General features: G+C 36.3%; 1 protein-coding gene across 12 annotated transcripts in view; it reads left to right on the top strand.

Moving 5' to 3' along the window:
- The first annotated feature begins 666 nt into the window (after window positions 1–666).
- The window catches only part of ARID2 (AT-rich interaction domain 2), a 215691-nt gene continuing 190818 nt past the window's right edge, over window positions 667–25539 (top strand). For all 12 annotated transcript variants that reach the window (XR_003519834.2, XR_003519838.2, XR_003519837.2 and 9 more), the window contains exons 1-3: window positions 667–899; window positions 1015–1108; window positions 2177–2274. Coding sequence is in view for 3 of the 12 variants with exons in the window: in XM_027593212.2 (XP_027449013.1) it covers window positions 808–899; window positions 1015–1108; window positions 2177–2274 (284 nt within the window). In the remaining 9 variants the exon portion in view is untranslated. The remainder of the gene's footprint in view (window positions 900–1014; window positions 1109–2176; window positions 2275–25539) is intronic.

The following is a 25539-nucleotide window of genomic DNA, read 5'->3' as shown; positions in this document are numbered from 1 at the left end:
GGCGGCGGCGCTGGCGGCAGCAGAGAGGGAGGCTGGCAGGGAAGGAAGCGGGCGGGCGGCGCGCAGCGGCTCGGCTGCCGCCGGTGCTTTCTGCCCGGGGACGCCCCAGCCGCCGCGGCCGAGGCCGCGCGTGAATGTGTGCGAGGGCCCCGCGGAGCTGCGGCCGGAATACACGCTGTCACCCCTCTTTCCACAAACCACCACACAGACCTCCCCCTCCCCACCCCCAGCCCCGCCTGCCCCAGCCCCGCCGCCGCGGCCGCCGAAACTCCCGGGCCTCCGGCCGCCCCGGCCCCTCACCGTCGGCTCGCCTTTCCCCTCGCCCGCTCGCGCGCCCCCGGCAGCAGCACCATGTTGAATCGCGTCCCCAGGCCGAGCCGCCTGGGCCGGCGGCGCTGAGAGGCGGGCGAGAGCCGGGCCGCGGGGAGGGAGAGAAGGAAGGGGTGGGGGCCGCGCTCGCCCCGCGGCTTCGCGCGGATCCGGCAGTCGCCTGCCCCTCTAGTTTCGCTCCGATTTCTTTAAACTTTTTTAGAAATTCCCCTCCCTCCTTCCCTCCTCTCCCCCTGGCCTCCTGCTCCCTCCTTCCCCTCCTCCTCCTCCTCCTCCTCCCCCTCCCTCCCTCCCTCCCTGCGCCGCCGCCGCCGCCGCCGCCGCCGCCGCCGCCGCCGCCGCCACCGCCGGCCCATGACTGAGCCCCGCCGCCGCCGGCCGAGGAATGGGCTCCGGGCTCTGGTAGGAAGCGCAGGGAGCGGGGGGCGCTTTTAAAACACCGATCTGGGTTTTTTTAAAACCTCCTTTGAAAAAATAATGGCAAACTCGACGGGGAAGGCGCCTCCGGACGAGCGGAGAAAGGGACTCGCTTTCCTGGACGAGCTGCGGCAGTTCCACCACAGCAGAGGGTGAGAGCAGAACCGGGGGGGCAGCGCCGGGGCGAGCCGGGGCGAACGGGGCTCTCCCGCCCGGGCCGGGCGCGGGGTCCCGGCTGACAAGTGCGGGGCTTTCTCTCTCCCGCAGGTCGCCTTTTAAAAAAATCCCTGCGGTGGGTGGGAAGGAGCTGGATCTTCACGGTCTCTACACCAGAGTCACTACTTTAGGCGGATTCGCGAAGGTGAGTGGAAGTTTTAATTTGTATTTCCCTCTCGCTGGCCTCTTCCAAAAAGTCTCCTTTGACCCCGGAGTGGGCGCTCGGGGCCGGGGGGGTGGCCCGCGGGGGCAAAAGGCGTTCTTTTCGCTCCCAGCCGGTGGCACGGAGGCGGACGGCGGCGGGGCTGTTTTTGGCCTGGTGGCTCGCGTGCGCGCGGCGGGCGCGGGGCTCGGGCGGGCGGGCGGCCCGGCGCCGGCTCGCGCCCTGCCCGGTGCCCGGCCGGCCCGGCGGGGTCTGAGCGCCGCGGCGGGGAGTGCGGGCGTGCGGGGCGCCCGCCCGAGCCCCGCGCCCGCGCCCGCCCGCCCGCTCGCTCGCTCGCGAGTCAGCTCTGCCGCCGCTGCCGCTCTAGCACAGGCGGAGACACAGAGACACACAGACTCTGAGAGCAGTTTTCGTGCAACTCAAAATTAGCGCGGGCAGGTTTAACATCGATAATCGGCTGCGAAATGATCCCGGCAGCCGGGGGCACAGCCTCGGCCCCGTCGCCCTCGGTTTATACAGCTAACAAAAGAAACCAGGACCTGTCTCCAAATAGCCATCTTAGGCTTCAAGGCTAGGCAGAAGCTGTAGGCCTCAAAGAAGGGCCTATGGAGATGGATAGATCTGGGAGAGGGATCGGAATCGGCCCCGGCCCCGGCCCCCCCAGAACCTGCGGACGTCGCTGTCCGGAACAGTATTGATCCTTTTGAACTTTTTTTTTTTTTAGTGTAAACGGACCGCGTTGAGATTTAAAAGGGGGCGACAGAGGGACTTGCGATTGGTTATTGTCCGGGCTTCAAAAACAAAACAAACCCACCACCACCCCCCCTCCTGCCCCCCAAACAAAACAAGTGCTCTTAAATACTGGGCTCTCGGGTGAAAACACAGTGATTCAAGCAGCCCTTGCTTAGTTACTCTTACGGATCGATCTGAAACACCCACTGATGCCTGAGGTATCTACAGATCTCTGTAGAATGGGTATTTATTTCATAGTTAGGTTAGAGTTTTCTTGGATGGTGCACTCTCAGACAAGTGTGGCTGTGTTTTTAACAGGTTTCTGAGAAGAATCAGTGGGGAGAAATTGTTGAAGAGTTCAACTTTCCCAGAAGTTGTTCTAACGCTGCCTTTGCTTTAAAACAGTATTACTTGCGGTGAGTAGTAGTGACTCTTCCACAGTATTTGGAATTGAGGGACTTAAGGGGAGATTTGTTTTTAGGGGAAAAAAAGAACCCCCAAACAAACCTTGCACACCAGTTTCTAAAACTTCTCTTCATTTTTTCAGTCTGAGAAACATCAAATATCCATCGAGTGAGGTTGTAGGAAGGTGAAAGTGTTCTTCACCTATTTTAGGATTGTTTACATTTTTCATACAGGATCATTACAGGTGACACCCCACCCCCCATCTTGGTAAACATTCTTTTGTGACATTGTTATTGATTGCTTGATATCCACGGAGGGGCAGAGAGGTGATGCTTAGTAAAAGAGTTAAGATAGTTAATGAAACTTTGTATCCCTTGGGAAAATTTTTACTTTGCTTTGGAAACTCCTTTGCCTTTTTTAAATTCTTTAAGATTAAAAAAAAAAAATGAAACCTCTTGTGTGGAACCGTGTAACGGACTGGTTTTTCAGTAGAATATTTCCACACAGCATAATATGTTGGTGCCTTAGGTGACCAGGATTGTTTTTGAATAAGTTCTTTGGAATTTTTGAGTGACTTAAACACGTTCAAAAGGATTATTATATATGTAGGAAGATTAAGGATACTATGAAATGGAATATTATGATTTGGATTTTCTTTCATTTTCTCCCTTCTTTTTTGACTGTATTTGACAAAGTAAATTTCTTATTCAGTTGATATGTGATGCAGTTTAGATAATATATTTTCTGGTTAAGCTTTATTTTTTCTTTTTCTGATAATTGTAATGTATTATGAGGTCTTTTATTTTTAATGCTTAATTTCTCATAGAGGGTCTTTAGTTGGTGGTGGTTTATTTAAAACTAAAAGAATGCTCTTCATATTTATTGCTTTTATTAATGTTATAATTAAAGGGATATAAAAAAGGATTACCTTTTTTTTTTTTTTAGTTAACGTAGTTTCTGCATAGTTTGAGTTTGGCATTTATCATTGCTCCAAATGCAATATCCAAATGTAGATATTCTGTGTTAAGTTCAGCTTTCTGAAGTAGGAAATGCCATAATTGCCCAGGTGTACTTTCTATTGGCTATCTTAGATTGACTTCAGGCTTGAAGCTGAAGAGTTCACAGAACTTTGTGGGTAGTTATTGAGTTATACAGAAGTCTAGAAAATATTAAATATGGCTAGTTGTTATTTATTCAGGTGTGTGTGTGATGGCAATGTGTGTCAGGGTACATTTTTAAATAAAGGTCTAAAGCAATAAACAAAGTGAAATTAACCCCCGAACTGTTGATTTAGTAATGTGGTGAGAAGTAGAGAATTTTATATTTATGATGATATTCATTTGCTCATTTCCATTTATAACATTGAGAGGAATGCTATTAGTATAGGTCCTGGTTTTCTGGTAATCAGTGTGAACTATTTGGATTTTAAACTGTTTAAGACACATTTTAAAGGTATGCCTCATATTTATTATACAAACAGGATTTTAGCATAATCAATTGAATGTCTAGAATTCCAGTTTTTTTGCAAGTTACATAAATACTGTTTTTCCACTTGTAATTTCTATCCTGAGATCATATCATTCACTGATTGTACTTATAAGTACTATTTTTAAGTATATAGCTTCAGGGTTGTTTGCAACTCTTTACATTGTTCTCAGGTCAATTTGAGCTTTATGCTCCTATTAGAAGCTGCTTTTTGAACTATGTCCTTAGCTAAACTTGTTTTTCCTCCATATGTCACTCTCCAGGTTTGTTTTTGTAGGGTTGTAGCTAGGCTACTAGGAAAAAAGTTGAAGCATTTGTTTTGGAAAATAAAGCCATGTGAAGATTTGCATGGCTTGTAAAGAAATACAGGAGAAATATGCTGGTCAAAAATTGGGTACTACCTTGAAAGATTTTTTTTTTCCCATAGTGGTGAAATATTGCACAATTAGAGGACATGTATTATGCTGAGTTTTACACCTTCCTCTGAAAAATCTTAACTGGCAGACAGGATGCCAAGCTTTCACAGTAATTCTGTTACTTAACCATAAGACTGCGTCTTTATAGTAAGAAGTAGTAATCGAGTGACTTTGTGAGTTTCCTCTTTGATATATCAAATTGAATATCATGGTTTCTGATGAGCAGATAATGCAGTGTGTTTTCTAAATCACAGGTAGAATTTTTTAAAATAACTGCTTTTTCATTTGACCTATTGTAAGACTGCTATTACACATACCAGTTTTCATTTACTCTATAAGTTTAATATTTGCTGACATTCCTCTGTAATTTCAGTATTAATTGGATGGCTATTAGCCTAGTATGGCCAGGATGAAGATATGATACATTTTATGATATTACAGACATTTAAATAAAGAGGAGCAAACTAGTATGCTGGCCATGTATATATTCTAACATTTCTGTGTTTGTTTTGATACAAACATAGACAGCCATTGAATGTAGAGACTTGAGTTTAGTGGTCTGCCAAAAAGTTTGCTTGATTGTATCAAACATACATTTATTCAGTTGTAGATTGCATATAAAAATTTCTCAAAGTCTAAAATTGAAAATGTGATGGATGATTTGTTTAAACACCAGCATTTAATGTTTTAAATGTTAGTGCCTACTAGGAATGTGTAAAAGTACTCTATTTAAAAATTGGGTATTAATCCTCTATCATGTCCATATATTTTGTTTTCACTTAGTTCCTTTCTTGGCCTGTACATCTCCATTTCTTCCACAGATGGTTATTACTAGAATATCCCTATCAGTATAAAAAGATAAGGTAATGTTTTCTACATTTTTGTAGTTGGAGAAATTAAAGTGCAAAAAATATCCAAATGGCTTTAGGGGCATTTGTTAATTGGACAAAAAAGTTGTATTCCTGACACATGTTCTGTAATATTTAATCAGTCTATTATGAATTCAGTTAGTCACAAATGATTTTAAGAAATTAAAATGTGGTTGGAAGTTACATATGGTTGTGTATGCCCAAGAAGAATGTATAGCTATACACAATGTGTTCTAGATTTACTCATTGAATTTTATTTTTTGTTCTGTTTTGGTGCAAAGATTGGGGCACAATTTACTACTCTTATTTCCATTAAAAATTTGAAGTCTTGGTATGAAGATTTAGGTAAATATTTCAAATACTTAGTTGAAGAATTTTGTTGTAGCTTACGCCAACAATAGTCAAGGTTACCTTGATGTTCCTGTTATAAAACTTGATTTTTTGGAAAGGAGGTGAAATATCTTGGACATTAAAAATTTATTGTACAAAACTATGTATTACTGATTTTCTTATAATATTAAGTGATTTTTTTTTTTTTTTACATGTACCTACCTTTAGAATAGCCAGCAACTTTATTGTAGCATTGTATCCGCTAGAGTGAATTTTCAGTTGCTTTGTGAATTTATTCTATTTTTCCCCTTTTGGTGAATAAAGTCCTCCCTTAAATTATACCAATCTAAAGAGTTTACATTCATCATTTAAATAGAATGAACACACTCACGTTCTCTAGTTAGTGTACACCATGTAGATTACCTCTTTTAAGAGAAGTGTTTTATGAATCACTTGATGTTCAGTGAATGAATGCTTCACAATTGTAATAAGAAAGTAATACACTGACTTTGTGACTTGCTAAACAGAATTGTTAAGCAGACATTGCTTGCTTTATTCAAGGAAGAAAAATAAAAGTAATGTGGAGATTGGAAGGACAACTTATTTAAATAAATTATTCATATATGGATTTTAAATTTAGTATTATAAACTGTGTCCTTTCATTTTGAGCAAACCTGATTTTGATATCTTCTGATATTCTGTTACATTTTAAAGGGCATGCAGACATGTTGAAAGAAAGTAGAGAAGGTTGAAAGACTGATCAGGGCTCAGCTAGGTTAATGTTGTGTCTTAGAAATCATGTTCAAATAGCTTAAATTTGCCCCAAAGTAAAAATAAATCTAACTCACTCCAAGATAGTTCGTTCACTGAAGATATGTGTTTTACTGAGGCTACTAACTAGCAACTTTATCATAACTCCCAAAAATGTTTGTGCTTTTTTACATTTACATTTTCTGCCTTAGCAGTTAACTAAAAATGTCTGTTTCTAAATAGGAACATTCTTTTATAATCCTACCTGTACTCTGTTGTGGATTCAATATTTTCATGGTTGGGTGTGTGTGAAATACACTGTAACTTTGATAGAAAAGCATATCACTGCTGTGAATCTTTTTTATTGCCAAACTGAATGATATTGGAAGTTGGAAAAGGAATGAGGATCAAACATTTTAATTCATTGCAATTTAGGTGCATTAGTCTGCAAGCAAGTATTTAATACATATATTTAGGTGAAGTGTTTAGAGCTTTTATTAATATTTGGTGAAGAAGTCTACTTACTGAGCGTTTTCCAGAAGGGTATAGACCTTACTGAAGTTTACTGACAAAAATGTGTCTTGTCCAAATTGGGAATTAGAGGACATATGGGGCAGAGTGAGGGGGATTTTCTCTGTCTCTCCTTCTTTGATCTGCCACCACCATCATCACCATACTCTTGGTATTTAGGATTAATTAAAGTAGAAATTCCCAACTTGTGCTTTATGAAATACTTGTTCTCTTGAAATGTCAATATGTTTCCTTGAAAAAAGGCCAGATGAATTTGAATTTGAGCAGTAAAGCTAAACTTGGATTACTTTATTGCAGGACTGCTTAGAGACTTTATTTTGTTAATGTGCATGTGGATCTCTAGATTGGAGAAACACGATTTATTACTTCCTTCCCCCTAGCCATAGTAAATGGTGTTTCCCAAACACTACCACACATCACAGGAGTGTGATACAAAAGCCCATGTTTGAGGAACATTTGTTAAGTTCTGTAGAGCACGGTTTGGGAAACTCTGATCTAGAAGAGATGGGTGTTAAGGAAGAGAAATTTTAAATATGGAAAATAATGAGGAAATAAGAAATGACAGGTAATTATGTATATTTATATAGAGATAAATAAATATGAATGTAAATTTTTAGGAGCTCTTGTTGGTATGTCTTTATCAATGGCTGTGCAAAATTACATTGGTAGTACTTGCTAAATATTTGTTTGAAATAGGGGATGTTAAAATTATCTCATGTTCATTGCCAATAAAAGAAAGGTAAAGAAATGTTGCAGTCCAAATAGGAGAAGAAAAGTTGAACCTTCAAGATAAGCAGTGACCTTAGTTGGTCTGGAATGGAGAAAGCTGTCCTTGTAGATATACAACAATATTTTTCTACTATTTAAACTATAATATGATGAAGGACAAAAGACCAAAAAAAAAAAAAATGACCATGATAAAGATTTTTAAGTCTTATAGGCAGTGGTTCATATATTAACTTGATTTTTTTTTAAGATTTTATTTATTTATTTATTTGACAGATAGAGACATACCGAGAGAGGGAACACAAGCAGGGGGAGTGGGAGAGGGAGAAGCAGGCTTCCCGCCAAGCAGGGAGCCCGATGTGGGGCTCCATCCCAGGACTCTGGGATCATGACCTGAGCCGAAGGCAGATGCTTAACGACTGAGCCACCCAGGTGCCTTTAACTTGATATTCTTTATAACAAAGGAATTTATGATTTTATTTGACCACTTAGTCATCTTTTAACTTAAAATTCATGTTTGAATCAGCAGCCCCCCCAAAAGCAAGTAACTGCCCTTTATTTCCCCTGTTGTCCATCATTCTAACTAGAGGCTTTAAAAAAAAAAACAGGATATTTATATTTAAATTTGTTTTTTAAATTTGTACAAGGCTCTCTAAAGAATTACAGCAGAATTATTGGTCACATTGTTTTATGGAATAGTAATACTTTTATTGAAATATGGTGGTAGTTCTGTTAAAAATTTGTATTTACTTCAGTTCTTTAACTTTAAAAACTGAGAAGTCATATCATGAATTTCGATGTTAGGAAAAGCTGTTTAGAAGTAAATATTGGTTTAAGGACCACGCTTACTGGAGTTAAAAATGGGGATGTTAGCATTAAAGATTATCTTCAAATATTTTATGGCTTGAAGTTAAAAGCATAATTTTTATGAAAAGCAAATGTGAATTTGAAATAAATTTAAATAACATGGTTAGTACAGTTTATTCATAGTAGAACCAAGGAAAATAGGCAGATTGATTCTGTTTATTCAGAAGTGCACAAAGATGCATATATGCTGATTGATATTGTATTGGTTACCTATCATAAAATTTATTGATGCTTTCACTTGGAATTAAAACTTTTGGGGGACCTAGAATAAAGAGATGGTTTAGAGCAAATGTCACTCTCAGTAATGTTCAGATTATCAATGAATTTCATTAAGCTTTCCAAGAATTGTGTTACTAATATCAGAGTCTAATATATACTTTTCTGTTTCAAAATATAAAGAAGTGTCATTTGTGCCTGGATACTTTTTGCATATTCATTATATTGTGAGTGGAAGTTAATTCATTTCTGTAAGATATATACCCTGTTGACTAAGTACGTTGCAATAACATAGCTAACAAGGGCTCCACTTCAGTTGAGGGGAATAAAAGGGCACATGAATTTACCAATTCAAACTTACCGTAACTGTATTTGTGTAATTTGGATTTTAAAAAGGTAATTAAAAATAAGTTTTCCTTAATATCTAGTTGGGTTTTTTTTCTATATAGGACTTTATGATTATGGTTGCTGGAACTATAATCTCTTTGTGATATCCAGGAGTAGCTATCAACATTCTGAATTGTTGCCCCAGAATGATAGAGCCATAATTCCATTAGTATCTAAGTCAGTGTTTGCAAGGTCCACCCCAACTTACTGCAGGAGATTTTGTGGTTGGGCTGAATCTTTTGTTTTGGCTGTTTTATCTCATTAGTTTCTTAACAGTTTCCTTTTTCTTTTCCTATCATGCCATTGATTTGTTGGAGGAATGAGGTCATTTGTTCTTCAGACTGTACCAAATTCTGGATTTGGTTGATTGCTTCCTTCTAGTGTCAGTTAACTTGTTCCTCTATCCCCTGTATTTATTCCTTGAAAACTGATAGATTTAAAACTAGATACCATTCAAGTTCAGTATTTTAGGCATACTTGATGTGTAGTGATGTGCTTTTCATCGAATCATGAGACATGATCATGTTTATGTTGTCCCATTTTAGTGGTGTTGAGATTGATGAGTGATTTTAAATAATAATAGTCTGTAGTTTTAAAAAGTGTGCCATAGGTGATTCTTAAAGTGTGCTGAAGTTTGAGAACAGCTTGCTGAGATAACTGGTTTAACTTGGCATCAACGTATTGGCCAGGGCTACATCCAGAACAAAACCTTTAGGTAACATCTGGTCTGGGGCACCTGCTCAAAGCTGCACCTGTCATCTCTAGGCAGAGCCTGGACACACCCTACACTTTGTCTCTGGGCTCCAGAGAAGCTAACAAGGGCTCCACTTCAGTTGAGGGGAATAAAAGGGCACGTGAATTACCAATTCAAACTTACCCTAACTGTGTTTGTGTAATTTGGATTTTAAAAAGTCATTAAAAATAAGTTTTCCTTAATATCTAGTTGGGTTTTTTTTTCTATATAGGACTTTATGATATTCGTCCCAAATGAGATGCCATTTGTTTTATTGAATTTATTCAATGCTTTTCCACTTTGTGACGATTTTGTTGGTCTGTCCCAGTACTGCTGAGGGAGGTTAACTTATATTTTATAAATTCCTATGCAAATAACATTAACAAGAACTTGTTTTTTAATGCACTGTCTTCATTTTCAAACGATTTTTATATGTGAGAATTTTATTTCAAATTTTAGAAGTAATTGCTGTTATTTAATCTAAGAAAAAATAACACTTAGAAAAAAAATTCTTTACACCACTCAAACTTTTCTTTTGGAGCATATGGGCTACTTCTTAAAAAAAAAAAAAAAAAGGCTCTAGGTTATATCCAACTCTCAAACTCAAGTGTCAGCCATAATGGCCAGTTAGAAAAGTGTTTGTTTTTTTTTTTAATATATTTTCAGACCACACTTTCCCCCCTTTGCCTTTCTGTTTCCTTCCCTAGTGATAGACTTGCTTTAACAAAACATTGTCTTATTCATCACCTATCATTATGCACAGTTGTGAAATATCTTCAGGTATATTCCATGTTCTTGGTATGTTTACCTTTTGTTTTTATCAGTAAATGATTTTTTTCACTACCATTTAGTGGGGCCAAAATAAAATGTTGCTTTTTATGAAGCAAGATTTAAATAAAGTTGTATAAGAATCTATTGTTTGCATATACTTCTTATTGTGAAATATGGCAAGTATCTGATTCTAGCCTTTCTGAGTTCTTACCTTTGTCCTTGGTTATTTCTTTTTTTTTTTTTAAGATTTATTTGAGAAAGAGAGAAAGAGAGAGAGAGAGCACACGAGAGGGGGGAGGGTCAGAGGAAGAAGCAGACTCCCTGCTGAGCAGGGAGCCCAATGCGGGACTTGATCCTGGGACTCCAGGATCATGACCTGAGCTGAAGGCAGTTGCTTAACCAAATGAGCCACCCAGGTGCCCCTGTCCTTGGTTATTTCTTACTTATATTGTTCAGTGGTCAGTTGCTCTGTGCACAAAGATGATTTTTATTATGTAATTATATCATTCACAATGAAGTGTTTTCAGATGAAACTTTTTTTTTGTTCCTCTCCTAGACCATTGGTTAATTTTAAGTAAAATGTTCGTAGAAACATACATGAGGTGAGTAGGAACATTCATCTGTTAAAATAGGACAAAGAAGAGACCAAAAGTTAGGGCTCTATGTAGAAAATACCTAACTTGTAGTACTTTAGAGATGGAACTAAATTTAAAATCATCAGTAATAAGGGGCGCCTGGGTGGCTCAGTCGTTAAGTGTCTGCCTTTGGCTCAGGTCATGATCCCAGGGTCCGGGGATCCAGCCCTGCATCTGGCTGCCTGCTCGGCAGGAAGCTTGCTTCTCCCTCTGCCTCTCCCTCTCCCCCTCCCCCTCTTTGTGTTCCCTCTCTCACTGTGTCTCTGTCAAATAAATAAATAAAATCTTCAAAAATAAAAATAATAATGCCCAGGTTGATTATACTTTTCATAATGGTTCATAGATTAAGTGAATATTCACTGTACCTGAACTCAGATAAGACCACTTCATACTTCATAAACAGAAGTTCCTACCTTAGCAGGCTGTGTACCTCTGAGTGCACTCCCAAGTAATAGGTGACGTGTTCTTAAGTGGTTTGGTATAATCTTTTTAGTTAAAGTCAAACCTCTGAATTTGTGAGTAGTTTTTCCAGGTAGACCCACATTGCAATTCATTAATTCAGTCTAGTAGTAAAAAATCTGTTTGAGAAGTGATAAACCGAATCATTTTCCCTCCTTGCTATGTTTTCTTTTTTAAAATGTTCAAATTTTTTTGACTGTAATGTGAACTCTTGTTTACACTTCATTAGCTGTTGACTAATTGTTTTTATTTTGCCACATTTGCTTTATATTTTTCTCTTTATATGTGATGGTATGTATATATACATGCACTATTACTGTTATGTAATCATTTGATATCAATTATAGATAAAAATGTCCTAAATATGAGTGTATATTAAGAATAAAACATTCTTTTAATATAGCAACAGTACAGTTATTAAATTCAGAAAACTTAGCATGGATACAATCATATTATCTGTATTATATATAGACTTAATTCAGATTTTGCCACTTGTCCCAAAGATGTCTTTTATAGCATATTGGACCCACCCCCACAAGTCCATAATCTTGTATTACGTTTACTTATATATCCAGTTCTTCAGCCTTTCAGGATATTACCATTTTTGAGCAGTACAGGCCAACTGTATTATAAAATTTGGATTTGTCTGATGGTTTTCCAGGATTAGATTTAGGTTACACATTTTTGGCTGGAGGCCAAATGTCACTTTGTCCTATTGTTGATGTTAACTTTGGTTTAAGGTAATGTCCTCCTGGTTTCTCTACTATAAAGTTTCCACTTTCTCTTTTGTAATTAATAATTAACCTGTGGGGATACTTTGAGGCATATTAATACCTGGCTCACCATTAAAATTTTACCCAATAACTTTAGCATCCATTGATGATTCTTCCCTGAATCAGTTAGTTATAATGGATGTACAGTGCTTATTTTCTAACTTTATCATTCCTGCTGCATTTCTTAGCAATCTGTTGTAAGGAAAATATTTTCATTCTTATTATTTATTTTTATTTTATACAATGTAATATCTATTATGCATTTTGCTACTTAACTTTGGCCAGTAAGAGCCCTTTCAAGCTGGCTTCTGTGTCTTTAACATGTTCCCATTTTTAAGCTCGTCTGTGCTTTCTGATAAAATAAGATTTTCCAGGGTCAACTTGTGTTTTGCTTACCCATCTCTAGCATCAGCTATTTCTCCAAGTAGCGTCCTGGGTTTCTTTTTTTAGCATGAAATGGTATACAGAAACCAAGATCTGGTTGGTAGGTGTACTAATTGTTATTGGGTTGTCTTTCTTCCAGGCTCTTTCAGAGTAAGAGCTAGGAAGTTTATTTATTTTAAATATAAATCTACATGTGTTAAAAATCACAGTGCTGTATATACTAATATCTCTGGCTACAAATCCATACAAGTTTCTTCTTGCCTTCTTCCATACCATGCATGTATTTTCCTTCTCCTGCATTGAGAACCCTAGTTCCCAACACCAGTATATTTGCTCATGCTGTCAGGTCTGTAGTACATAGAGTATAATTTCAGAATTGTTATACCTGTACCAGTACAAACAACAAACCTGCTAAGTAGAGTTACAAATTCTTTGCAGTTCTTTTTGTGTTCAGACTGAAGCTATATTGGTATTTTGTTAAAAAATTTACAGTGGTTGGATTCTTTTTTTCTCGTTACTCTTATTCACTTAAAATATAGTAAAATTCATATTTTTTCTGTTTGTATTCAATTTTGTGATTTTCTCTACTTTTGTTTAATTTTATTTATGAATATGTAAAACAATAAAATTCTAAAATCAAAATTTAAGATACTTGGAGGTTATCCTCTTCCCTTCCCTTTCTCCTCTACCCACTTCCCCCCCATGCTTTGTTGGTAACCAGTTTCCTTAGTGTCTGGTGATCCTGTGTTTCTTTTTGCAAAAATTATACATATATATATATATGTATGCATTTTATATACATATGCATTCTTAATTTTTGTTAAAATGAAGATGCATTTTGCTTTTTTTCACTTAATGTATCTTGACTATCACTCTAATAAATTCATAAAGTCCCATTCTTTTTTTTTAACAGCTGCATAGTATTCCATTATGTGGCTATATCCTACTTTATCCTGCACATAATGGCACTTAGGTTGGTTCCAATATTTAGAATTACAAATAATGCTATATGAGTAATCTTATGCAAATCTAGTAACCTTATGCAAACCTATTTTTAAAGTTTTAGAGATTTGTCTTCAGAGTAAATTACTAAAGTGGGTGTTGATGTAGTAATCAAAGAATAAATGCACATGTAGTTTTGTTAAATATTACCAAATTCCCTTTGTAGGAAAGAAATATTTAATGTTCCCACCACAGTATGTGAAAGTGCCTATTTCCCACAGCCTTGCCATGTGCTGTCAAGTTTTTTAAGTCTTACCAATGTGAGGGGTTAAAAAATGGTATCTCACTATATTTTAATTATTGTGGCATATATAGCCTGTTTTAAAATTTTATCTGAGAAAGTGAGCGCACATGTGCATGCACGTGCAAGCAGGGAAGGGGGCACAGGGGAGGGGGGGAGAGGGACAAGCAGACTCCCCACTAGCCACTCTGGGGGCTCAGTCTCATGATTGTGAGATCATGACCTGAGCTAAAGCCAAGAGTCGGTCACTTAACCTAGTGAGCCACCCAGGAGCCCTATATTCCCATCTCAGAGTTTTGTGGGTTTTTTTTTTTTTTTTTTTTTAAGGAAGTTTTCTTGGCTATTTTATGTTTGTTTTTCCATATGAACTTCAGTGTCAATTCTAGTTCTAGAAAAAAGCTTTTTGGTTTTTTTTTTTTTGAATGGAGATTGCATTAAGTTTATAAATTATTGCAGAAGAACTGAGATGATGGTATTGAGTTGAACTATCCAAGAACAACGGAAGTCTTTCTATTCAAATCTTTTTGTGTTATGCAAGAGTCTAAAATTTTCCTTTTATAGGTTTTGGACATTTTTAAAGTTTATTCTTAGATGTATTATCATTTCTGTTCCTACTGCAAATGTGGTTTTTCTTCCATTTTAATCTTTTAATTGGTTATCATTTATTTACACGAAAGTTATTTTTTATATTATAATCTGCCATACTCAATTGTTTTACTGATTTTGGGGGGCTTTTTTTGTTTTGTTTTGGGGGGTTTGGGAAGGGGCAGAGGAGGGAGACAGAGAGAATTCTAAGCAGGCTCCATGCCCACTGAGGGCTTGATCTCACAACCCTGAGATCATGACTTGAGCTAAAATCAAGAGTCTGCTCCTTAACCGACCCAGATGCCCCAGTTGTTTTACTGTTTGTATTAATTTTATCATTGATTTTTAAGAATTTTTAGATCTACTAGCATGTCATCTGCAAATAGATGGTTTTACTTCTTTTCTAAATTTTATGCCTTTCATTATTTAATGACTTTAATTATTTTGTCTAATTGTATTGGCCACTATTAAATAGTTGGAAAGATGAAGGTGTCTTCGCCTTGATGATGACCTTAATTTGATGTTTCTAGCATTTCCTCATTGACTAAGGTACTGCCTGCTATGTGTCCTTTTTTTTTTAAGATTTTATTTATTTGTTTTAGAGAGAGAGCACACACTTCATCAGGAAGAGGGGCAGAGGAGAAGGGAGAGGGAAAGGGAGAAAATCTCAAGCAGACTCTTGCCGTGCTCACAGAGCCCATCTTTGGGCTCAATCTCACGACCCTGAGATCATGACCTGAGCTGAAACCAAGAGTCAGTTGCTCAACCGACTGAGCCACCCAGGTGCCCCCTGCTATGTGTTCTTGATGCAGTCTTAACTCTATATGTTCTACTAAGATAGTATTTCTGTATTTATTTATTGAATGAACAATACTGTTAGACTTAGAAGTCAGATTTAGAGATATCCTTCATATGTTTTATCTACTAGAATTCATTTTTTTAAAATCTGTAATTCTTTATTATCTGTGTTCAGGTGGGGAGCTAATACTGAATATTACAATTTTTAAGTCCCATTTCGCAGCTTATATTGGAATGTGAATGTTTCTCATGTTCTAGGAATTTAACGTATAAATAAACATCAGCTACAATGCTAAATGATAACTTCAGAGGAAGGTTACCTTTCCTGTTTCTAAGTATCCATTAAAGTTTTTTACTATCTCATTCTTTGCTAGCTCTTGCATCACCTGCCGTATAAAAACAAGACAATAATTTAATTCATTGCTTGATTTTATTTATTAAAACTAGTATAAACCATGATTTGATCATTGCTTAATTTTTATATTCTCAAGATGAGAAGTAATTGTTTTTGTCTAAAAGTCCTCTTTATAGGTTATCCACCCTGTGGAGATGAAAAGCAAATTCATATTTTAGTTATAATCAGAAATCTTATATGCCCGTTTTAGTGAATCCGTTCAAATCCATTACCACTAAATTAAATGTTATGTCTTTACATTGCATATCTGATCCTCAGGTTTAGACATAATTTGGATATTAAAGTCTTGTTAGTTTTGAGAGTTGCTTAGAACATCCTTCTTTATCCCCTTCTTTATAAACTGGGAGGGTTAACTGAAATGGAGGTATGTGTGCCTGTGCACAAGTATGCACACACATACATGCAATACTGTGTATTAGCTTCAAGCAAACGGCTTGATAATTTCTTGGTCAGTTCTTGAACATACCAAATCTTATAGATATTACCAAGTCTTACACGTTTAAGGTGCTAAGCTGAGATAGACATTAGATACTATATGCAAATGTAACATTTAGAGGCCCAGTAGTATAGCTTTAGATTCCTAAAGATAGGAACAAGAAGTATGTAGTTCGAATTGGAGATGGCTACCTAATCTATCAATTCATAGCATCACTATTCTTAGGACTAGAAGGGATTTTAAGAAAGTGGTCTAACCCCGTGTTTTTTGGTAAGCTAAAAATAAAGATATTTTTTTCTGTTAGGCCTGCATAAGGATAATTAACTTGCCTAAGATCACTATTACTGAATGATGGAAGGGGAAAGTAGAAGCCAGAGCTGCCTTTATTACTCTACCGACTCTTTTCTGACTTAAAAGGAATATATGTAGAAGATCATCAGAGATTTCTTTGCTACTATAAAATGTGACCTTTATTTTTACATTAAGATGATTCCACTGACTTATACCATCTACGAGGCATAGGTTTTAAATTGTTGGTCAGTAGCAGTGATAATTATGTACTTGATTTGTCATTTGTATCAACAGTCTTATCTCTTTCCCCTTCCTGTTCAAAGGATTATGTTTACAAGACAGGTGAGTATTATTGGAAAGCCCATAGCAAAACATACAGCAATCACTGGGAAAAATCACTTTTTACTTGAAAGATATTCCTTATTTTTAAATGTTTTGCTTGGAAAAAATTAAACTTACATATTTGATTTTTTTTTTTTTTTTTTAATAACCAGGAATACTAATTTAAAGTTTTCAGTCTGGTACATTATTTTTTAGATGGAGACCTCTACTGGAAGTATGAAGCAATAGATGGATTCTATTATACATTATTAAATATCTAGACAAAGGGATGGCAAGGAGATTTACTTAAGACGGAGTCAATGTAAAGTATCCTAGAGTCCTTTTAAAAGAATCTTTCTTATGGCACTTTAGATAATAGTGTACTTTTGGTTTTATGACATCATCTTAAGTTTTTTATAAAGCAGAGTACTAAGTTTATATTTGACTTTTGCTTTTTAGCTGTTTATTGAATTTGTCACATGCCAGGCACTGTGCTAAATGGTTTACTGTAACTCATTTTTTCTTCACACTTCCCTATGTCATAGGCACTGTTATTTTATCAATGTTATAGAAAAGAATATAAGATAAAGAGGTTTAAGAATCTTATCCAAGGTCACACAGTAAGTTCTGGAGCTAGTCTTTGAACCTGGGCCGTTTGGCTCTAGAAAAGGTGTGCTATGTTGTCTTCCCCCAAGTACACATGATTACAACTTTATAAAAAAATATATGAAGACAAGGACTTAAGGGGAATAAGCAAAGTATGAAAATGGTTGAGGTAGGTGGGGATTGTGGCTTTTATTTTAAAAAACTCCTTTAATGTGTCTTTTTTCAACAGAACTTGTGTGCTGCAGTACAATTTATAGTATCGTTTTTGTCTACAAATACTCATTTTACTGGATTTCTAGATTTCTACAACTCTACAAGTTAGGTATTATCCTATTTTTTAGATGAGGAAAATTGCCTTTGCCATTGATAATAAGTAGTGGTATCAGGATTAGAGTTTAGCTTTACAAATTGTAATTCGTGCTCTTATTTTACTGCCAAAGTCTTGGGGTCAAGGACTTTTTTCTTTTTACTTTTATATATCTCTTAAAGCCCCTAATTCGATATTTGGTACATTATAGTTGAACCAAATCAGATCCTCTGCCACTGGGGAGATCCTTGTGAACCCAGGTGGGTATGGTGGGCCTCTCAGCCAAATGAAAATCTAATTTGGAAATTCTGAAAGAATTGAACAATTTTAAAATACAGAATTAGAAGTATAGCATTCCATTGATCTGGCCCTAAGCTTTACCTTTTCGTGTGTGGTTTTATGAAACAGGTACCAAGAGTCAGTTCTAGTTGTAGAGTATATATTAACATTGTGATAAATGTGGCATTTTGTGCTGTTTTATATAGCACTTCTTTTTTTTTAGGTAAAATAGACTCTAATGTTTCCCTCTCTCTCTTTATAAACTACAACAGAATAGAATCTTGTGTAAGGTAAGAGTTGACCCAGAGTAATACTGATTTTTTTCAGACTAGCAGGTGAAGATCCAAGGATTTTGCAAAGTAACTACTATTTCTGAAGAAAATAGATATTGGAAATGATGTAATAACTCAGTGGAAACATTTTGAGAGTCAGGAATGTTCATTATCATCATAGTAATAGCTAACATTTATGGAACATTTACTGTTTGCAAGGTACTGTGCTCATCCTGCATTATTCTGATCCTCAAAACCATCCTATAGGATTGATACCATCATCTTCATTTTATAGATGAGGAGACTAAGATTTAGAGAGGTTAAGTAACTTTCACAAGGTCACACAACTGCAAAGTGGTAGAGCTAGAATTTGATCACGGTCTTTTGCCCCTAGAGACCAAACTTGTAACCACTAGGCAGAATACTGTCTTTTATTCAATTCAGTGAATAACAACTGATCATCTTTCATTTGTCAGACACTGTTCTATGCACTGGACATAAATCAGTGATGAAAACAGAGCAAAATCTTCCCCTTTGGAGCTTAGGAAAGGAGACTGATTGTACACAAATAAGTAGAAACAGTGTATTAGAAAAGTTCAAGGAGAAAAATAAAGCAAATGAGGTAGTTTTTGGATGGAGAGAGTGTAACATCTTTAGATAGAGTGGGCAGGAAAAGTCTTTATAATAGAGGGTGACATTTGTATAAAGACTCAAACGAGATGGAGAAGACCAGGTGGATATCTGGGATAAGAGTGAACAGACAGCAATGGAGCATGCCTGGAAACAGTGAAGAGGCCATTGTGGCTAAAGTTAGTAAAGAGAAGTTGGAGATGATTAAATCAGAGATAGAGAGCTGGTAGCTGATCTTGTAGGGCCTTTGTTAGACTTACTGAGAACCCATCAGGTGTCAACTTTTGTGCTAATTCAGTTATAAACTGTTTTCCATAATTATCAGAGTAACACTTGCTCGTTGTACACAATCTAGGAGATACAAAGTAGGGGAAAATATTGAGCACAGTTAATATTGTAGTGTGTTTTCTCCTAGTCTTTTGTCATAAGGATTAAACCTTAAAATCTCTACCAAAAACTGACTCTCTCCTGCTAAAATGTTAGCTCATTCAGAGCAAGAGCCATGCTCTTTATTCTCTGTCTTAGGTACATAGTTCATAATAAGTTCAATATTGCTTGTTTTGTTTGGATTAATTGTGCCAACCAGTTGGGTGCCATATTCTTGTACTTTCTTTTAAGAGATACCACGCTTTTTCATTTGTTTTAACTTGGTGAATGGGAAGCCAATAAGTGTTGGTAGACTTAGTTAATGTGCTCTGAACTCCAGCCATGCTCATCTATTTATAGTGGTCTAAACGTGCCAAGTTTTTCTCGCCTCTCTGCCTTTGCATGTGCTGTTTTCTCTGCCTGGAATTCCTTTCCCTTCCTTTTTGCCTGACATACTCCTACCCATCTTTGAAACTTAACATAAATGTCACCTTCTCTGAAAAGCCTTTTCTTATCTTCCCAAAGTGCTTGAAGTTATGATCCCGCTTTTCTTACCATTTATACCTCTGTTATAGACACCACTGTAATATATTTCTTTCAGGTCTGTCTCCCATATTGCACTTTGAGCTCAAGGAAATAGGGACTTAGTTTTATGTAGCTTTGTAGCCACATCATCATAACACAGTGATTATTAGTGCATAGGAGTTAATGTGTGGCTACTGGAATTAATGAACACTGAGGAGAAAGGGTCATTGGAAATAAGGAAGGAAGGACATCACTTTGGTTTGAGGGTAGGGAGGAGTTTATGGAAGAGGTCTCGGGCTTGGCACCTAAAGACCAGTTGGATTCAGATGGGGAAAAAAAAAGGAAGATGGAGGACTTCTTAGGTATGAGGAAAAGAAGAAATGAGGGTATGCACAATGTATTTTAATTATATTCATGAACCCTGCTTCCTCAGAGGGTTTGTGCATGTGTTTGGGGTAAGGTAAGATGGAGACCAACGTTTGGTAGTATATCATGGAGGATTTTGAAAATCAGATCAAGATGTTTGACATTTATCATTCTGTATATAATGAGGATATGAGATTCGTATTTACTTGTTTTTTAACAGAACAGTTTCTTGATGAAAATGATATTTGGGGAACATTAATCTTACACTGGTGTGTGGGATTGATGTGAGATAGGGGCAAATAGTGACAGAAATGGCAAATGCACTTGTCTGGTTTGATCAGAAAATGGGATATTATTTTTATCGCATTTTCAGATAAATGTGAATTATTCTTTTTTTCACCTTTTTAAAATTTGAGATATAATTGACATATTAGTTTTAATGTAATAATTCAGTATTTGTATGTATTGTAAAATGATCGCCACAATAATCCAGTTGTCATCTGCTACCATACATAGCTATTTTTTTCTTCTGATTAGAACTTTCAAGATCTACTCTCCTAGCTACTCTCACATATACAGTATAGAATTAACTATAGTCACTATGCCGTATATTACATCCCCTGGACTTACTCATTTTGTAACTGGAAATTTGTACCTTTTGACTTCCTTCACTCATTTTGTCTACCCCGCCACCCTGCTGCCTCAGGAAAGCACCAGTCTGTTCTATATATCCATGAGCTCGGGGTGTTTTTTGTTTTTTGATTTTTTAGATTACACATGTAAGTGAGATCATATGGTATTTATCTTTTTTCTGTCTGACATTTCATTTAGCATAATGCCCTCAAGGTCCATCCATGCTGTCACAAAATGGCAATATTTCATATTTTTTTATGGCTGGATAATCTATTGTGCATATATACCACATTTGCTTTATCCATTCATCCGTTGATGGACATTTAAGTGGTTTCCATGTGTTGGCTATTGTAAATAATGCTGCAGTGAACATGGGGTTCATTTATCTTCTCAAACTAGTGTGTTTGTTTTTTTGGGGTAGAAACTTTTTACTTCTTAAAATAAAAGACAAGGAAGTCATATTCAGAAAGTACTTCAGAATCTTGTTGTATCTTTACAGTTGTTGTTATAAAAACCACTTTTCATTGAACTGTCAACTTACTGAAGAGCAGGTTAATAGAGAATTCCAGTTCTTGGCAAATTTGATAAATTGACTATTGCTGCGCTTCATTTTATTTATTTGAGTGTAGGTCCATCATTAGTTCACAGTCATGTAAGATTTTAGATTATATGTAGATTCACTTTATATGTAAATTCAGTTTATCTTCTACCTCTATGTTGGAAGGAACTTTTTACAACTTCCTCTCTGAGTTCACTTTTTTCCCTAAGCTCTGGAACTTAGCACTTCTGTTTATTTGCTCAACTAATTGCAACATTTTCCTTTCTATTTTTCTAAAACCATGTGAGATAGGGTCTAATGGGGATAAATAGATATACTCATGACAGAAACAGGCTGAACTGAAGATAGATGAACATATTTGTTAGATTTAGAGTTCTTTAGAATGTGTTTTCTAATTTAGGGTGTTCTTGGACACACATTTCTGTGACTATTATGAGGTTAAGAAAAAGAGATTATTTTGGAAAGGGTGCTTAGGAGTGAGGAGAATGGTCTGGTGGGATGTGCATAGGATCATATCTTTGTCAAAATTCTCCTGAAAGTGCTTTGTCATTATTTGGAGCCTTATTTTGATGATAAACTGATTTGATTTGTTTTGGTTTGGCCATTTCTGTATTCATTTATAAGTGATTTTTAAATAGTAATTATAGAGGTTAGGACTAGTAAAAATTGCCTTCACTCTAACTCATTTTAATATGTGAAGAAATATGTAAGTGAACAACATTCTGACTACAAATAGAGGACTGGTATTCCCAATTACACTCCTGAAGAAATAAATATCAAGTCCTCTTTCATTGCACAATTTGGGATGATTGACTGAGGACTGGTTGTCTTCACAAAGGTCTTTAGGCCAGTATTCTCATACTGTTAATTAGGTGGGCTATGGGAAAAAGTGTTCTGACTTATAGTTTGGAAACTTTGTTAGAAGAGTTAAACATGGTTTTTTTTCTGCAACACTTCTCAAAACTAATGTGCTTATAAGGTGTCTTAAGACAGTCTGTGGAATTTTCCAAACACATTGAGCACATATTGTCCCATCCCTTCTACTCCTGGCCTCACCAGTCCCCAGCATGCATATCTGCTTACAGGGTTACTGTGAAGTTTAGAAAATGCTGCTGTCAGCAAAAAACTTGCTAGATAAAATAGACCCAGCTGGGATAGTCTTGAAAAATGCTTAACTTACTAAGATAGATGTGAAAGCCCATTGCCTTCCCAGTTCTGGGATGCATGGGAAACATGATTAATCATAGATAGCTTGGTTGAAAAAAAGAGAGAAGCTAAGTTTTAATGGCTTTGATTTAAGATGCAGTTACTATACTAAGGCAGAATAGGGTGTCTTGAGAGAAGAGTCTTTTAAAGTCTGAAGGTTATGAAGCTTGATAAGTGATTTAGCAAATATTTAGTATGGAGAGTTGTTTAGGATTAGACTTTAACACTTCATTACAGATTCTTCCTATTGTCCTCTGAAACACAATGTGAGAAAGCATTTCAGTTAGACCTCTAAGTTGTTGAATTGTCTTATATTCTTGGTGGTTCTTTCAATTAATATTAGCAAGGACATCCAATGAAAAAGATGTTTGCTGTGCAATATTTTTCTAATATAGCCCTTTAAGTGAATATGCAAAGATCACAATAATGAATTTCCATTTATCAGTTCCTTATGAAGAACTGTATTTTCATTGACAAAGTGTGGTCCTTCAAGACAACACAACTTTTGGTTTTTCTGGAATCTGTATAAGCAGACAGCTTACATTGTCTCTTGACATAGCACATATTCCTTTCTTGAGAAAAATGTAAAAGATAAATAATTGGGCATATATTAGGAATTATTAGTAGGGAAAACAAACTTTGAGGACATTTCATTAAGTCAGGGTAGATTCATCCAATTTCTTAGACTTTCTAATACACTACAATATAAACAATTGATGTTCCAGACTGGTTTCATTTCCTTTATACACATTAAAGTAACAGTGGCTTACACATGGCATAAATTTCTCTCAAATGAAACAGTACAAACATAAATACTCCAGGACGGATAAGGTAGCTCTAAACAAAGCCTTCAGCCCAGTCTTTACTATCCTGTACATATGGCTTCCGTCTCATGGTACCATCTCTAGATGACTGCTCCATATATAGACGGTACTGTATATAGGCGGATAGATCCTCCTCATTCTAGCCAGCAGGACAGAGTAAAAAGAGAGAAGAGGAACTCTCAGAGCACATGCCTCTTCCATTTACATCCCATTGGTCAGAACCATGTTACACAAGGAAGGCTGGAATATGTATGTAGTCTTTGAGCTTTCACAGAACATTCATAAAACTGATTATATAACAAGCCACTGGGGACACTTTCATACATTTCCCCAAAAGTCACAGACAGATAATGTCTTGCTGAAATTTCTGTTGCATAGAGATAAAAGAAGACACACAGATTATATATACATATATACATTGTATGTGGTATACATAGAATGTGTGAGTATATGTGTAGACAGTTGGCAGCCTCTGTCATTCATTATTCTGAGGTAGTTTTCCAGATGCTGAAGTGCCTTCTGAGTTATAACCAAAAGAATAGATTGTACTTCATAGAACTTCAAGTGAAGTACATTGTATTCTGATTCTCTGTAAATAAGTAACCTATGGGTTTAAGAATTTATGGTGTATTAATTTAAATGAAGACATTCAGTTCCCAAAGATGTCTGAGTATGTATTGAATTACTTAATCAGTGATTTACATATTCATGTATGGGAATATAATATGATTTGATATGCAGATACTTGATTTTATAGACCTTACCAAAAAGTAAAGTCAAGTAGTGGTTTATTAAAATGAGTATTTTTGATTTTAGTTGTTTTTCTATGAAAGGATAAAATGATGATTTGGTGTAATAGGTCACTTCAGTTGCAGTATGATCTGGGAGATTTTAGGTCTTGTTTCAAAATTAAATTACTATAGTTTTGAAATGGTGAAGATAATTGGTATATACATCTTATTTAAATAAAGGAAAGTGTATCTATTCAGATAAATACATTAATTTTTATAGACCCCCTAATATTTTGTATATAAAAACATGAACATGGATGACAGTTCCTTTTAGAAACATGAACACGAATGACAGTTCTTCTAGTGTAATAATTTTTATTTTGAGTTCCCAGTAAAGCAATTAAATTAGGAAACAATTTTAACTGTAATTTTAAAGTAATACTTTATGTTTAGGAAGTTTTATAGCATTTTTTCATGTATATGATATTATTTGATAGTATTCTGGAGCTTGTTTTTAATAATTCCTATTTTCTGATAAATGTTTTAAAATCTTTACATTTCTGTTTAAGTCTTAGCCAAATTTTACATTCTTTGACATATGTTTGTCATCCTCTACTAAGTATTATATTTAGAATTTTTTCTTTAGTTAATCCACAGATTAATTTCCAGGTAAAAGGTGTTTAAAGTTCTCTTTTGGTTATCTTCTTTATTTTGATTTTAATTTTAATGCCTTAAACTTTGCAAACGTATTCTTATTTTGATGGGGGGGTATGTATCAAGATATCTTTTGTGGCTTATTCTGTGATTGATTTTTATAAATGTTCTATGTAAGCTCAAAAATAATGTATTCTATGTTGTAATGTCATTTATGTCATGACATCAGGCTTTCAAGGTGGTATTTTTCAAATCTTTCAAATCTTTGATCTTTTTTTATTGCTTCATACTTTTTCAAAGGCATGTAAAAGCCTCCAGTTAAAATTGTTGGTCTGAAAAAAAAAGAAAAAAAAATTGTTGGTCTATTACTTATGCACCAGAATTTTCAGTTGTTGCTTCATGTACATTGAGCCTTCATATTCATATTCATTTTTACTTTTTACCACTATATATCTACTTGTCTCTTACAGCTTCCCCCCCCCCCCGAAGATTAATCGTTGCTTTCTTTTGGTCTGTATTTTTCAGATACTTTTCTTTATCCGTTTATTTTTTATTTTTGTTGAATCTTGGTTTTACATTTAATCTAAGAATGTGTCTTTTGAGTTTAACCCATTTATATTTAATGTGATTATTGTTATATTAAAGTTTATCTCTGCCATTTTATATTGTATCCTTTCAGTATCTGAATTTAATCTCTCTGTCCTCTCCTCTTCCTGCCCAATAAATACCAAGAAACTTAGCATGCTCTCCCCTTGTCACCCCTATTTTGGAATAGGGTGATGTGATAATTTTACTTATTTTTATGAATTGCACTTTTAAAAAAGATTTTATTTTATTAGAGAGAGAGATTCTCAAGCAGACTCCACACTGAGCATGGAGTGGGCTCCAAGTGGGGCT

The sequence above is a fragment of the Zalophus californianus genome, chromosome 9, assembly GCF_009762305.2.
Source record: "Zalophus californianus isolate mZalCal1 chromosome 9, mZalCal1.pri.v2, whole genome shotgun sequence".
NCBI lineage: Eukaryota > Metazoa > Chordata > Mammalia > Carnivora > Otariidae > Zalophus > Zalophus californianus.
The sequence above is the reverse complement of the archived record's forward strand: the minus strand, read 5'-3'. Positions and strand labels throughout refer to the sequence as shown.